Here is a 15,236-nt window from a genome sequence, read left to right as displayed (position 1 = left end):
GATGTCAGTTGGCACTTTTGTCTCTTCTTCTCCTTGATCTCTGTGTTTCTTTAAATGTAATGATCTAATAGAATGACTAGTCTCCTTAAAATGACTGTCATTAGGTGAAATAAAGTGCCAAATTTCAATTGCACTCTTGTGTTCTTTGTTGCTGTTTTAATGGTATAATAGATTCCCATGTAATTACTTTTTCCTTCAGCTTGGAGATGCTATAGTTGAAATTGCCAGCAACATAATGTTGGTAGATGACCATGTGTTGTGGATGGCCCAGAATGAAAACAAAGCCTGTACCAGGATTGTACAATGTGTGGCGCACATTACAAATCAGACACTGACCAGCCATACTCAGGTTATATCAAAGGTATGTAATAAAATTATAAATATTTTGTTGGGGTTTGTTTGAAAGAGCTGTCATTTTTCTATCAATTTTTGCCTTAGCATTTTATATTCATTAAAGTACTGTTGGAAGACAGAAAAAGCAAAAATACAGTAGGTTTATCTAACATTACTGATAGGCTCAATAACTGACATTTATCTATTTATTATTATAGTGGATTGTTTCCTTTGTGGCATGTTCTTCAAATATGGTATTGCTGTTCACTTCAGTTTACCCATCACTGTTGGTATATGTGTTCATTTTAGAAGGCTTAAATTGGGTCAATCAACATTTCCAATAAGAGGATAAGACAACATGCTCCGTTGTTGCCTGCAGCTTTCGATATGGCTGTCAGAGAGCATTCTAGGTATTATAGCGTAAACCGGTGAGAAAGGCCTGGCTGAAAAGGTGCATCTTGTTGCTCTTGGTAAAGATAGCAGCTAGTTTTGTATTTAATCTTATTTTTATGGGGCGCAAATTGTAGATGCTTGGACCTACTACCAAAAATGCCCAGCCTCCAGCTCACAAGAGTTCACTCTTGGGACACTGAGTATGTTTTTAGCAGTTTTTCAACATTTAAATAGTAGAATGGACCAAAATCAGAAGCTTAAATCCAAACCCTTTACCATTTTAAATTAAATATTTAAAGAGTTCATTGAAATGGTTGAGTTCATTGAAAAAGCTGTTCATTGAAATGGTTATATACAGAAAAATATCAGAGGAGTAGCCATGTTAGTCTGGATATGTAAAAAGTGACAGAGTCCTGTGGCATCTTATAGACTAACAGATATATTGGCACACATGTGTCTGATGAAATGGGTATTCACCCACGAAAGCTTATGCTCCAATACGTCTGTTAGTCTATAAAGTGCCACAGGACTCTTTGTTCTATATATAGAAAAGAATCACTTTCAATGCCCATTTTTATGTATGTATCTATTTAGAATATGTATAGACAGTAAAGCATCTTCCTAGGGCTGGCTTTTATGTAACAGCTAAGGGGATGCTCTATTTGTATAAACTCCTGGTTTATTTTAAATGTCAAGTTCCATAGGTCATTTTTCTTGTCACTGCTTCGGGAGGATGTTGACATTCCTATCCAAAGTAATTCTTTCTGTTTATGCAAGCTGTAGATCTGTATCCCTAACCTATTAGCTGTGCTCTATCTTTTTTCTTCTTACAGTTTTCTGTAGGAGATTCAGTGCACAGTTGAGTGCAGCTTGTAAATAAACAAATCTGTGGACTTTCTTGTGTAGTCTCACGCAAACTAAACAACTTCCGTTCCTTTTGCACACCAGCCAGCAAGCAATTAGCCAGTTAACTAGCTCACAGAAATTGCTTTAGTTTCTTTAAACAGAGTAAGACTGCACAGACTTTGAAGTGGTCACCTGATTTAGATATAATTTCTGAAAAATTAAGTCTCCTACTACATCTGTCAATTGTATGACATGAACCTGGCCATTTTCTTTCTCAGTCTATTGAAAACTTTCTTAAATGGCAGTGTTTTCTGCGGGGAAGACAGACATGTTTTTCTCATGCACTATGGGATGGGTTATCACAAAGGCAAACAAACCCCTGAGTTGAAAGATAGGGAAGTAGATCCATTGTATTTCCTCATGCTTCTCTGAGTTTGGAGTGGTATGTATATATAAATATTGTTCTGTACGTAAGGAATGGCCTGTTACATCTTCTCAAATGTATAAACTCCAGATATTTTATCCCATGTATAATAATACATTTAAGGTAGGAAATTATATATGGCTTCAAATTAATTTTACCGTGCTGAGTGAAAAAGAAACTCTTTTTTTGTATATTATATTAAAAAGTAAGACTAAATTCCTGTGAACATAAAATTCTTCTGATGGGACAGAAGCAAGTGAAAAGGCTGCTATTTTTTTGCTCTTAGCGTGCCAACCTGACACAGTCAAATTAAATCAATTTCATTGTTAATGTATGTGTAAATTTACTGAACAGTCTGCGATACCTTTCCATTCATGGCTATCTATCTGTGACATTCTGTCCCTCATGGGAACGTCCTACACCCCCATGTTCATCTTTATACTATGATTGTGTGATATCTAATGCAAAGTTTGTCATGTCAGGGGTTTTCAGAAGGCTCATGATGTACTGAGCATTGTTGTTATGGTAACGTTATAGTAATTGTTATTATAGTAATGTTATAGGTTGTAATTTCATGTATATAGTTATGAGACTGAAAATGTGTCCTCATGGCTTAAAGCAAGCCCAGGCAAAACCTCTCCAAGAGCAGAGGGGCAGTTCACACCTCATCAGGGCATGTATGGGACAAACGCAGCCAAGCCTCACAGGAACAAAGGACACCAGCCTAGGCAACAACAAAGGATCTGTTAGACTCTCAAGTGTAGGCTTGTCTACACTGGCAAATTTTGTCGCCAAAAACTGCCTTTTGGCGACAAAACAGCAAGAGCGTACACACTACGGTGGGACTTCTGTCATGAAAAATGCCCAGTTTTGGTGACAAAAAACTTCCACCCCTATGAGAGACTTTTGTCTTTTCCCCTCCCTTTATTGTCGACAAAGAGCCAGTGTAGACACTGCTGATTGTTTTGTCCACAGAACTAGCTTCTGCCAGTATCCCACAATGCCTACCCTGATTGCTCTGCTCAGTGTTTTGATCTCTACTGCCCTGCAGGCATGTGCCCCTCCCCTTTCAAAGCTCAAAGAAGTATCTGTGTGCGGGTCTGTTAGGGAAACAAACAAAGAGCAAATCATTGGAATGCTCCTGTTCTGCCCGGCACTAGGAACACAGCAGCAGGCAAACTGCTGCTGCAGGGCGAGGGGGACAGACTGCTGTGCTGCTTTGCAATTCCTCAGCCTGGAGAGCTCACAGAGCTACTCCTGATGCTGCTCTCGGCAGCTGAGGGGGCTGTGGGAGAACTCGGAGAGAATCCCAAGATGCGGAGCAATCAGCTCTTTCTTTCCACAATACTGCACTCTGGGATACATACCCACAGTGCATTGCTTACCCTGTCGATGATGGTGTCCCCAATGTGGACATGATCTGTCGACAGAGGGAGCAAGTGTGAATGCCCTTTGGCGATTTTTGTTTTGTCGACCTTTGGGTGTCGACATAAATTTTGTCAACAAAACTTGGTAGTGTAGACAAGCTCTGCCTCACCCCCTTCCTTTGGTCAGTTTGGGACTGCGATGAGGTAATGCTCACCTGACTCTGAAGAGGGGTGGAGATGAAGAGGGAAGAAAGAACCTGATAAAAGGGAGAGATGTTTGCCATGCTCATCCTCTCCCACCTCCGTCTAAAGACATCACCACCAAGTGACTGAAGGGCTGATCAAATAGCCAGCCTGTTGTGAAAAGCATCTAAGTTTGTAGGGTCACTGAAAGTGTAAAGATCAGCTTAGAATCCATTTTGCTTTTATTTCATTTGACCAAATCCAACTTCTTGTTCTTTGATTGATAATCACTTAAAATTCATCTTTGTAGTTAATAAATTTGTTTGTTTGTTCTACCTGAAGCAGTGTGTTTGGTTTGAAGTGTGTCATAGGCTCCATGGGATAACAAGCCTGATGCACATCAGTTTCTTTGTTAAATTGACTAACTCAAATAAACTTGCAGCATCCAGCGGGCATAACTGGACCCTGCAAGACGGAGGTTCCTAGGTTTGTGTCTGGGACTGGAGATATTGGCTAGTGTCATTTTGGTTGCACAATCCAAGTAGCAGTTTATATGCCAGAGGCTGTGAACAGCCCAGGGGTGGCGGTTCTCACAGCAGACTGGCTCCCAGAGTCGAGGATTGGCGTGACCTAGCAGATCACCAGTCCAGCTAACACCAGGGGAATGTCTGTCTATCTAATCTAATGTAATCTAATCTAATCTAATAATCTATCTATGGTAATTGTTTAGCTTTCAAAAGCAAACTGTCCTGGCTATCTATACCTAGATAGTGACATTGTTGGCAATCTCTTTGCCATGGAATAACATGTTCTATGATAATTTCTCAGCACATTTTTCAGAAATTATATCTAAAATAGGTGGCCACCTCTACTCCACTCATACAATCATAGCAAGTTACAGTCAGAACGGCAAGCATTTTATCAAAAGCTACCAAACTAATCTTCTTGTTTCCAAGTGCTATAAATATGGAAAATAATATGGTGTCCATGTATGTAACAGCAGGTTGAGGCAACACTTAAGAGGATGGCAAAAATGGCTCCTTGGGTGTGCAGCTCAGGACAATGCCAAAGGGCACAAAGACTAAGCCTAGAAAGGGAAAGCCTCATTAACAATTAACCTGAAATTCTCTGACAATTTCAGTGGGATTATTTAGAGCGATCTGAGGCACAAGGACACTATGTAACTTCCTGAGGTCACACCAGAAGTCTTGGGCAGAGCTGGGAGTTGAACCCACATCTTTTGACGTTTCCACAAGCATATCTTGTGCCAGTGAAATTTGTGTGCACAGCATGGAAACCTATATGTGTAGGGTACATCAAGTTATCCAAGAAAACCTGGTTTCTATTCTAAAGCTTTTCTGTCTGGTTGTTCCAGCTATTAGACTGTTCAAAACAAAGTCTCAGGATATTTTTTATAATGGGGGGGGTGGGAATTCTGCTTCTTGTGTTCTAAAATGGGTCAGCCATTTTTACTCAAAAAATCTGGAAAAGTGAATGTTTTTAAAAAATTAGCAACAACTAAACAAGGGTTTAGAATGGAAATATTATGAAACCTTAACTGTAGTGGAAGCTGCAGCTCCTACTATTAGCCATTAGTCCTAGCCTAAATAGAGCATTGGAGGCGGCAGCACTTGTGGCCGATGGGAATTTACTGTACTTCATAGCTTCATTTTGAGCACACACAGATAAACCAGCCACTGAAGGGTTATTATGAGACACCTCACTGACTTATGACAGAATCCAGACTGACAAGGCAGGACCTAAGGGCAACAAAGCCACCATATTTTCTCCCCACCTTACAATGAGGTTTTAGGGTTTTGGCTCCAAGCCTGCAACATCCTGACTAAACTGCTGATCAGAAAAATTCTGTCAAAACTTTTTTTTGGAATTTGCCAGCTCATTGAGATCAAACCATTTTGTGAGAGTGGTTGGATTTTCACAAACTTCCAGTGGACCCCACGTTTCAAAACCTGCCTGCCAGTCAGGTTTCCATCATAAACCTGCCTGGTTTCCTTCCAACTTGCTTGACCAGCTCCTTGGCAGTCCACTGAGCTGGGAGTCTCAGAACACAGGAGCCAGTGTTTCCAGGCTCACAGTTCCACTTCAGCACACCATGCAGGTTGAGGGGAAACCAGGAGCCTGGAATCCCCCACCAGGTTGGCTGCTTTGGAAGACCCTCAAAGACCTGGCCACAGGGGCCTGAAATTGACATAATTCTTGTCAGTTTCATTGCGGTCCTCACTAACAGCAGCCCTGTTACTGACTAGACTTCTGTTAACATGACAACAGGGTCTGGTCAGTTTCACTTTGCTGTTCAGTGGTGGGCAATCATGAAACTGACAAGAATCATGTCAACATACCTTTAGTCTGCAGCTGCTAGGGCTTCCAGGGTTCCCAGCTCCATTGCAGCTCACCAGGTGGGAAGTCAGGGATCCTGATTAATATATTTCCCTTCAGAAATACCACATTTTAGTGCTTTCAAAATGAAATATTGTGATATATCAATTCAGCAAAACTCTTCAAAATTTCAGCTTTTTATTCCCATCAAGACAGGAAATATTTTCAAATTTTCAAACATTTTCCTGAGACAGAAAAACAGTTTCTCAGCCAGCTCTAAACTGTTTGCATGTGTGTTTGTTTTTTTCCCCTGCCAGATAGAAAGTATTTTCCACTAGTGTGAAGTCATGTGAAAATCTTCTGCAAAATAAACCTTCAGCATGCTCCAAATTTTCTGGGGTTTGATGTGACAATTTCACCCCATTCTAATCAATACTGAGTGAAGTTGAGTCTTAGGGTACGTCTACACTACAGGATTATTCCGATTTTACATAAACTAGTTTTGTAAAATAGATTGTATAAAGTTGAGTGCACGCGGCCACACAAAGCACAATAATTCGATGGTGTGCATCCATGTACCGAGGCTAGCGTCGATTTCTGGAGCGCTGCACTGTGGGTAGCTATCCCATAGCTATCCCATAGTTCCCGTAGTCTCCCCCACCCATTGGAATTCTGGGTTGAGATCCCAATGCATGATGGTGCAAAAACAGTGTCGTGGGTGATTCTGGGTAAATGTCATCACTCATTCCTTCCTCCGTGAAAGCAACGGCAGACAATCATTTCGTGCCCTTTTTCCCTGGATTGCCCTGGCAGACGCCATAGCATGGCAACCATGGAGCCCGTTTTGCCTTTTGTCACTGTCACTGTGTGTGTACTGGATACCACTGACAGAGGTGGTACTGCAGCGCTACGCAGCAGCATTCATTTGCCTTTGCAAGGTAGCAGAGATGATTACCAGTCGTTTTGTACCGTCTGTTGTGCCATTGTAAATTGGTGATGAGATGACGGTTATCAGTCATTCTGTACCATCTGCTGCTGTCATGGGTGCTCCTGGCTGACCTTCGCTGAGGTCGGCCAGGGGCGCAAAGACAAAAATGGGAATGACCCCCCCGGGTCATTCCCTCCTTTATGTTGTATCTAAAAATAGAGTCAGTCCTGCCTAGAATATGGGGCAAGTGTACTAGAGAACTAGTGTATCAGAGAACCAGAGAGCACAGCCGCTCCGTGTCAGATCCCACAGAAATGATGAGCTGCATGCCATTCTAGGGGGTGCCCTGGCAACAACCCCACCCCTTGCTTCCCTCCTCCCCCACAACCCTTCTGGGCTACCGTTGCAGGGTCCCCCCATTTGTGTGATGAAGTAATAAAGAATGCAGGAATAAGAAACACTGAGTTTTTAGTGAGATAAAATGAGGGGGAGGCAGCCTCCAGCTGCTATGTTAGTCCAGGCAGGACATTAAACGGTGGGGGGAGAGGAGCCCAGCATCCCGCTGCTATGATAATCCAGGCAGTACAGAATTTTTTCTTTAGACATGAAAGATGGGGGGCTGATGGAGTTCAGCCCGCAGTTGCTATGATGAGGACGGTTACCAGCCATTCTGTACCATCTGCTGGGAATAACCAGGAGTCATTCCTAATTTTTCCCAGGCACCCCCGGCTGACCTTACCTGAGGCCAGCCAGGAGCACTCACGGGCTGATGACGAGGACGGCCACCAGTCCTACTGCACTGTACCGTCTACCACTGGGGAAGGGAGGAGAGAGGATGCTGCTGTTCAGTGCCCCAGCACCGTGTCTATCAGCAGCATGCAGTAGACATACGGTGAAATTGAAAAAAAAGAAACCATTTTTTCCCTTTTATTTCATGGCGGGTGGAGGGGGAGTAAATTGACGAGATATACCCTGAACCACCCTGGACAATGTGTTTGACCCTACAGGCATTGGGAGTTCAGCCAAGAATGCAAATACTTTTCGAGGACTGTGGGATAGCTGGAGTCCTCAGACCCCCCCTCCCTTACTCCATGAGCATCCATTTGATTCTTTGGCTTTCCATTATGCTTGTCACACAGCACTGTGCTGTGGACTCTGTATCATAGCCTGGAGATTTTTTTCAAATGCTTTGGCATTTCGTCTTGTGTAATGGAGCTCTGATAGAACAGATTTGGCTCCCCATATAGCGATCAGATCCAGTATCTCCTGTACAGTCCATTCTGGAGCTCTTATTGGATTTGGGACTGCATTGCCACCTGTGCTGATCAGAGCTCCACACTGGGCAAACAGGAAATGAAATTCAAAAGTTTGTGGGGCTTTTCCTGTCTACCTGGCCAGTGCATCCGAGTTTGGATTGCTTTCCAGAATGGTCCACAGTGGACTCCAGCTATCCCACAGTGGTGCGCTGTGGGATAGCTCCTGGAGGCCAATACCATCGATTTGCGGCCACACTAACCCTAATCCGATATGGTAATACCGATTTCAGCGCTACTCCTCTCGTCGGGGAGGAGTACAGAAACTGGTTTAAAGAGCCCTTTATATCGCTATAAAGGGCCTCGTTGTGTGGACGGGTGCAGCGTTAAATTGGTTTAACGCTGCTAAAATCGGTATAAACACGTAGTGTAGATCAGGCCATATTGTGGAACACTATTGCCTAAGGTGCTGAAGAATATCCTACAATGCTCAGAGCCTAATAAACTCTAGAATCCCTTCCTTTTCCAAATCAAGGAGCAAAATTTCCCTGACAACCTCATCCCCACAAATGAAAAGAATGTATAAAGTGCCATGTGCATGTTTGTTACACTACACATAAGCATTAAAACTGTGTTCTTACAGCAGGAAATATACCTGATTGACAAAAATCTAGGGGTAGAAAACATGCTATACTTCTGAGCTGTGCTGCTGTTAAAATTTCCCATCATCATTAATTACCACTTTGCATAATGAAACATAAAACACCGTCTCTCTAGGACTAGTCAAGTCTGTGCTCTTCCATGGACAGCACTCAGCAAATGTGAATCCACTAATCAGCCCTGTATGACTTCAGATCTAGATTGACCTATGGAAGTTATAGTATGCATATGTACCCATTTTTGATAGTGTGAACCGAACATGGAAAGTGCAAAAACAGCACTTGAGAGGAAAGTTGCATCCAGGACCGGCACTAGGGGTTTGAGTGCCCTAGGTGGACAGCAATTTCGCCGCCCCGCGCGCTGGTCCTGCGACTCCGGTGGAGCTGCCGCAGTGTTGCCTGCGGAGGGTCCAGTGCTCCGTGGCTCCAGTGGAGCTGCCGCAGTGGTGCCTGCGGGCAGTTCACTGGAGCCGACCGTCTGCAGGCATGACTGCGGCAGCTCCACCGGAACCGCGGAGCACCGGACCCTCTACAGGCACCACTGCGGCAGCTCCACCGGAGCTGCCTGCCGCCCCCTCTGGCAAAACCGTGCCCACCAATTATTCTGGCGCACTAGGCGATTGCCTAGGCAGCCTAAATGATAGCGCCGGCCTGGTTGCATCAATGACAATATTTTCCCATGTTTTCCAGGCCTGTGTCTTAATGGCCATGTTAACTTTTATTAAGCTTTTATTGCTGCACAGCATAGCATGGATATGCTTTAATAGGGAAAGTATCTTAAACATCCCTGAGTTCTCTAATTGTTTCCTGAGTGGAACAGAAACATAAGGACAGTCAATAGTAACTTCACTGCAAACAAAAGCTTGTCACTGTCCTTAGCTCTACTATATATACATGCAAGATTTTATACAAATCAGATTTAATATGTATGGATGTTTCATATTTTCTGTATTAGGCATTTTATTGAAATGATGTTGTCTCAGCCAGTCATAGTGGGTGGGAGTTGACTTCAGAGTTACTGACCAATAACTGATGCCATAGGAGAATGTTTAGGTCCTGATGTAGAGGCAGTAGCTAAGAAAAGCAGGCATGGCGAGAGACGTGCCCTCCAGCAATTTCTGGCTGCCAGAGAAGAACTTTATGGGCTGCTGGATCCTGTGTAGCTTAGAACAATGCTCAGACTACTCTGTGTTACTACTTTGGACTTGGCTGGTGCTTGGTGGATTAGCAATCAGAGAACAGCAAAGCAACCTGAACAGTGCCAGTTGCCAAATGGCCAGGCTTGAAGATCTTGCCCCATTTATATTATCTGTGTTAGGAGGAACTGAACACAATCTTGGATTCTATTTAACATATTTACTACTACTAATAGGTGCTCTATTCCCCTTGCATTTACACTGCTATAAATCTGGATTAACCCCACTGATGTTGGTAGCTACACTATTGTAAAATTGGTATACAGGAAAGGAGCATCAGGCTTTTTGTACATTTATATGATGTTTTTTCTTCTGTTATTGTATTCATAATAAAGGTGCAAGCAGAGCCACTGAACTGTTACAGAAATTAATTTTTTCTTCTTTGATCAATTTACCTTTCCATGTGTTTATTATCACATTTCATATACATATATACAGTGTATACAAAATGCATATTTTGTATTGAGGATTGATTCCTTTTAAAGTATCTTAGCAAAATACCAGTTTCTCAATGTGTTTTGACAGATTTCCCTTAATATTGCTCTGGAGGCCTTTATGATCAAGCCATCTAGCTTCATAGGAATGACTTGCACTGCCTTCCAGAAAATATCTGAAAATTCAGACAGGTCACTGATCCATGATGTGGGGAGCTGGGAAGCAGATTATCACCCAGACCAACATTTGAATTTGAAGTGCAACGATGGCAGTCTCAGTGGTTCTTTCATGAATTTTTCTACCAAAGTAAGTGGTATAAACAGTTGTGTACAACTGACTCGATCTCTCTATATATATTTCATTTGTATCTTGTATTCAAAGCAGATTACTACTTTACCACTGCAGGACTCAAACTGATTACAAGATTAAAAGCTCATATATTTATTTAATATAAATTGATAAATAAGAAAAGTAATTGTAACTTGTTACTGGTCTTAAATATTTAACTTCAAGTGTGATTATAATACATATTTTACTTCCAATACCAGTGTTCTGTTTTACAGATATTGCATAAGTGTTTCCGTGCTTGATGTAAAAATTCAACATATAAACAGGAATGAGTATATATTTTGCTATTACAATCTAGGGGTTTGATCCAACAAACTTCTACATATGTGAGCAATCCCATTGAAGTCAATGGGAAATACTTAGTTTAGTCAGGATCTCTCAGATGAGTTAAGCTTGCATGGATAGTGACATTTTCAGAAAAATTGTCTTTACTTCCACTGAATTGTTTTACGGTTCTTATCGCGAAAACTTGATATAAAAGAAGAGCATTACCTTGGAGTTCTGGAACATCCTAAGGAAAACATTTATAAATAAGCCTCCTAATAGAATGCAGTATTATTATCAAATAATGAAGTGGAACAATTAAATTTTTATCTAGCGAGAAATGGAAATTTTGCATTTGATTGAGCGTGTTATTAAATTTAAGTGAACTAGGGTGGAATTTTAGTTATCTTTCAACAGCATCTCATTTTAATAGGCTTATTCCTTGAAATGCTGAGTACTCCAAAATGATACTGTTCTGGATAATACTGCAAGCTTACTGAACTCTGAGAATACTTTGATTGCAGTTATTTTCCTAGTTCTGTCTTTTGAACCTCTGTGTAACTTAGGTAATGGCAATGATGTGCTGGAGGGAGCTCTTGGGAGAACCTTGTAAAAATTCTGTCACCAAACTGAAGGATGGATTGGGTAGCTTTCCTCCCTTTGATAGTTTAGCAGCATCCAGGGAGGGATGAATACAATCTATACCTAGGATGACTTACAAAGATGCTTCTGAAGAGCAACTTTTTAGTCCTTGGAATCCACAAGGTAGAATCTAATGTCAAGGATTACATTAAAAAGGAAAAAAAAGAAAGATCTCTAGGGACTAATATTTCTGCGCCTTCCTACAAAACAATCTATGAGTATAGCTATATACACACACTTCAAACAACACAAGCTGAACACTGTGCACTCTCTCTCTCTCTCGCACAGTTATAGCATATATATAATACATGGATCTTTGGCCAATCTTATGCAGAAGGTCAGACAAGACAATTATAATGGTCCCTTCTGGCTCTAAAATATATAAATCTATTAATGTACTTTGTATATTTTTCAGGAACAAAGTATAAACATTTCCAGTAAATGCAGTTCATAGAAGTGTGTTTGCCAAGCGATGTCTCATTCTTTGATTATGATTAAGCATTTTGGTTTAAATAGAAAAATGAATAGATTCCCCAGCCCCTCATCCTTCATGTCTGTAACACACACACACACACATGCCAGGCATGCAATATTTATCACAGGCTAAGGCAGAACATTTTGGTTGAAGCCCCTTTTTATAAAAAGTTGGCAGTGCATCACTGCGTAAAGAGTCATTATAATCTTTTCTTACATATTTTGCCATGTTTATAGAAAGCAGCCAAGTCAGAATTTCCATCCAGATTTGTGTTTTCATATCTAGTTTCAGTGGATAAAAATATATTTGAAACTGCAGGTGCAATAGAGTATTTCATAATGCTCTTTAGAACCCCATTGTTCTATAATTATAACCAAATGTAAGGTTTTATCAGGAACGTACTGCTAAATTTGATACCAAACTAAGGCTTGCAAAGGAGACTGTCAAGTTATTTTTCATAACTTTATACTTCATTTTTCTTTTCACTTTATTTATAATAACTCCTTGAAAATGAAACCATTTCCTTACACACATTTCTCCCTTCCAACACATGTGAAAAGTATTTTTCACATGAGTGCTGAGCTGCTGGAATCTATCATTCCTTCTGAGAGGAAAAGAGCACTGAAGCATTTGTTTTACAAAAATTGCAGAGACTCTGTAAACAGATATAAAAATAATAAAGTAGGTTAAATTTTGGCCCTATTAAATTTGACAGTTTCCCTTTAACCCGGTGGTTCTCAAACTTTTGTACTGGTGACCCCTTTCACATAGCAAGCCTCTGAGTGTGACCCCCCCCCCCTTATCAATTAAAAATATTTGTATATATTTAACACTATTATAAATGCTGGAGGCAAAGCGGGGTTTAGGGTGGAGGCTGACAGCTCATAACCCCCCATGTAATAACCTTGTGACCCCCAGAGGGGTCCCAATCCCCAGTTTGAGAACCCCTGCTTTAACCTATGCATTGGTAAACTTAAAGATTATAGCTGAGCATGAGGCAAGTATCTCTTTACTGAATGTTTGTGCTAGATGGACCTTTGGTCTGACCCAGCATGACCGTTCTTATGTTCTTCTTATACTGAGAACAGAAGTGATCTCTGTATAGTAGGTAAGGTTAAATTATGCTTTCCATTCTAACCCATTTCTAAAAAATTATGATGACTGAAAACTTTCACCTTTCAGGTGGAAATTTTCCAGGCTTTGTGACTGTTCAAAGGTGAACTGGTTTAGAAAGATTTAATAAACCTGGTTTTTGAATACAAGGGAAGTGGAGGAGATAATACTTTCCTTTTATTATTATCGAAAACAAATTCTAGCAATATTAAAAAATCAAATCAAAACAGATCTAATGATACATGTAAAATGGTTGAGTCTTAAAACTTGGCATAGAAATAGCCCTCATTGAGGAGAAAGTGCCAGTAAGTATTGTAGTGTGCATTGGTTTTGATTTGACCAAGTTATGAGCCTTTGAAAAGTGCAAATTGATCATGTGCAATACATTCTGTAGCAGTTATGCTAAATTTGTAAATTGTATCACTAAGTAGGGTTTGAATCATCGTAACTAACTTAATTATGTAGTGAAGAGCAAACTAAAATGCATACAGTATGAGGCACAGGGTCTGGCCCTGGTGCAAAGGTACTCGGCCCCCACCACGCTGCTATGTGACAATGTGATCCTTCAGTGCGATGTTTCAAACACACTTGTGTAATTTTAGTAGTACTGACTTATTTCAGTAAAGTATATGAGTGCTTAAGTGTTTACAGGCACAGGTGTAGAATAAGGAAGATTTGGATAGTCAAACACATGAACGATTTTAAATGGCATCAAGTTTCCAAAGGAAAAAGGACATTATTCTATACAAGGTTTCATTATTCTTTAAAAGATTAACCTTTTTCTTTTATTTTTTCTCTAATCTCTCCTACATATTTTGGTTTGACATCTCAAGAGGTTATTTCAGTATCACATTCTTCCTGTTCTTTTATTGTTTTATTTATACCTTACGCAGTAGTATCTTAATGTAGCAGTAAGTCATCTGTGATTTTACAGAACATTGAACAGAGATTAAATCTATTCAATAATATCAGTAAACCAAGAGAAAATTCATCTGAAAAAATGAACATTGAAAGCAAATATTTTTTTAAATGCATAAATCTCTTCATAAAATTTAGTAATAATACTATTTTAGGCAAAAGGATCTGTGTGGCTTCAGGGCCCCATGCATGGATACTTTTATATGACTAAGGGCTGGGGGAAAGATGATGTGAAGCACGGGGTTCAGACAGATGCATTCTTCAGGGGAGGACCTATTAAAGGGGATATTCTATATCCCAGTAAAGAGGAAAGGATAGAAGTTGATAAAGTGCTGGTAGGAAATGAAGAGACACAGTCAAATGAAAGAGTCCCCTTTAATTACATCACACAAAGGCAGACAACAAAATATTGGCAAATTATATAAGTGCTTGTATACAAATGCTAGAAATCTAAATACTAAGATGGGTGAACTTAAGTGCCCGGTATTAAATATTGATGTAATAGGCATCACAGAAACTTGGTGGAATGATGGTAATTAATAGGACACAATAATACCAAGGAACAAAATATATAGGAATGAGAGAGTAGGTCATGCTAATGTGAGCGTGGCACTATATGTGAAAGAAAGCAGAGTCCAATATAATAAACATCTTAAATGACTCAAACAGTTCCATGGAATTTCTGGGGATAGACATTCTATGCTTAAATAATGAATATAGCATCAGGAGTCCACTCCCAACCATCTGACAAGGATGGTGACAGTGATTGTGAAATGTTCCGGGAGATTAAAGAGGTTACAAAACCAGAAAATGCAAAATAATGGGGAATTATAGCTATCCCCATGTTGGCTGAGTACACCTCAGGATGGGATACAGAGATAAACTTTCTAGACACCATTAATGACTGTTCTTGAAGCAGCTAGTCCTGAAACCCACAAGAGGAGAGGCAATTCTTGATTTAGTCCAAAGTAATTCACAGAATCTGGTCCAAGTGGTAAATATAGCTGAACCACTTGGTAATAGCAACCGTAATGTAATTAAATTTAACATCCTTAAATAACAAAGAAACCTACCAAAGTAGCATATAACTTTAGAAAGGGGAACTATGAAAAAATGAGGAAG

The 15,236-nt window shown here is 40.4% G+C and overlaps 1 protein-coding gene across 1 annotated transcript in view; it reads left to right on the top strand.

Annotated features, from left to right (window-relative positions):
• ADGRA1 (adhesion G protein-coupled receptor A1) overlaps nucleotides 1-15,236 on the top strand; it is a 454,050-nt gene that overhangs the window by 252,349 nt on the left and 186,465 nt on the right. The window contains exons 11-12 of the mRNA XM_050959295.1: nucleotides 200-361; nucleotides 10,445-10,660. Coding sequence (XP_050815252.1) covers nucleotides 200-361; nucleotides 10,445-10,660 — 378 coding nt within the window. The remainder of the gene's footprint in view (nucleotides 1-199; nucleotides 362-10,444; nucleotides 10,661-15,236) is intronic.

This window comes from Gopherus flavomarginatus, chromosome 6 (assembly GCF_025201925.1).
Source record: "Gopherus flavomarginatus isolate rGopFla2 chromosome 6, rGopFla2.mat.asm, whole genome shotgun sequence".
NCBI classification, from domain to species: domain Eukaryota; kingdom Metazoa; phylum Chordata; order Testudines; family Testudinidae; genus Gopherus; species Gopherus flavomarginatus.
Note: the sequence above shows the minus strand (reverse complement) of the source record. Positions and strands in the feature narration are given on the sequence as shown.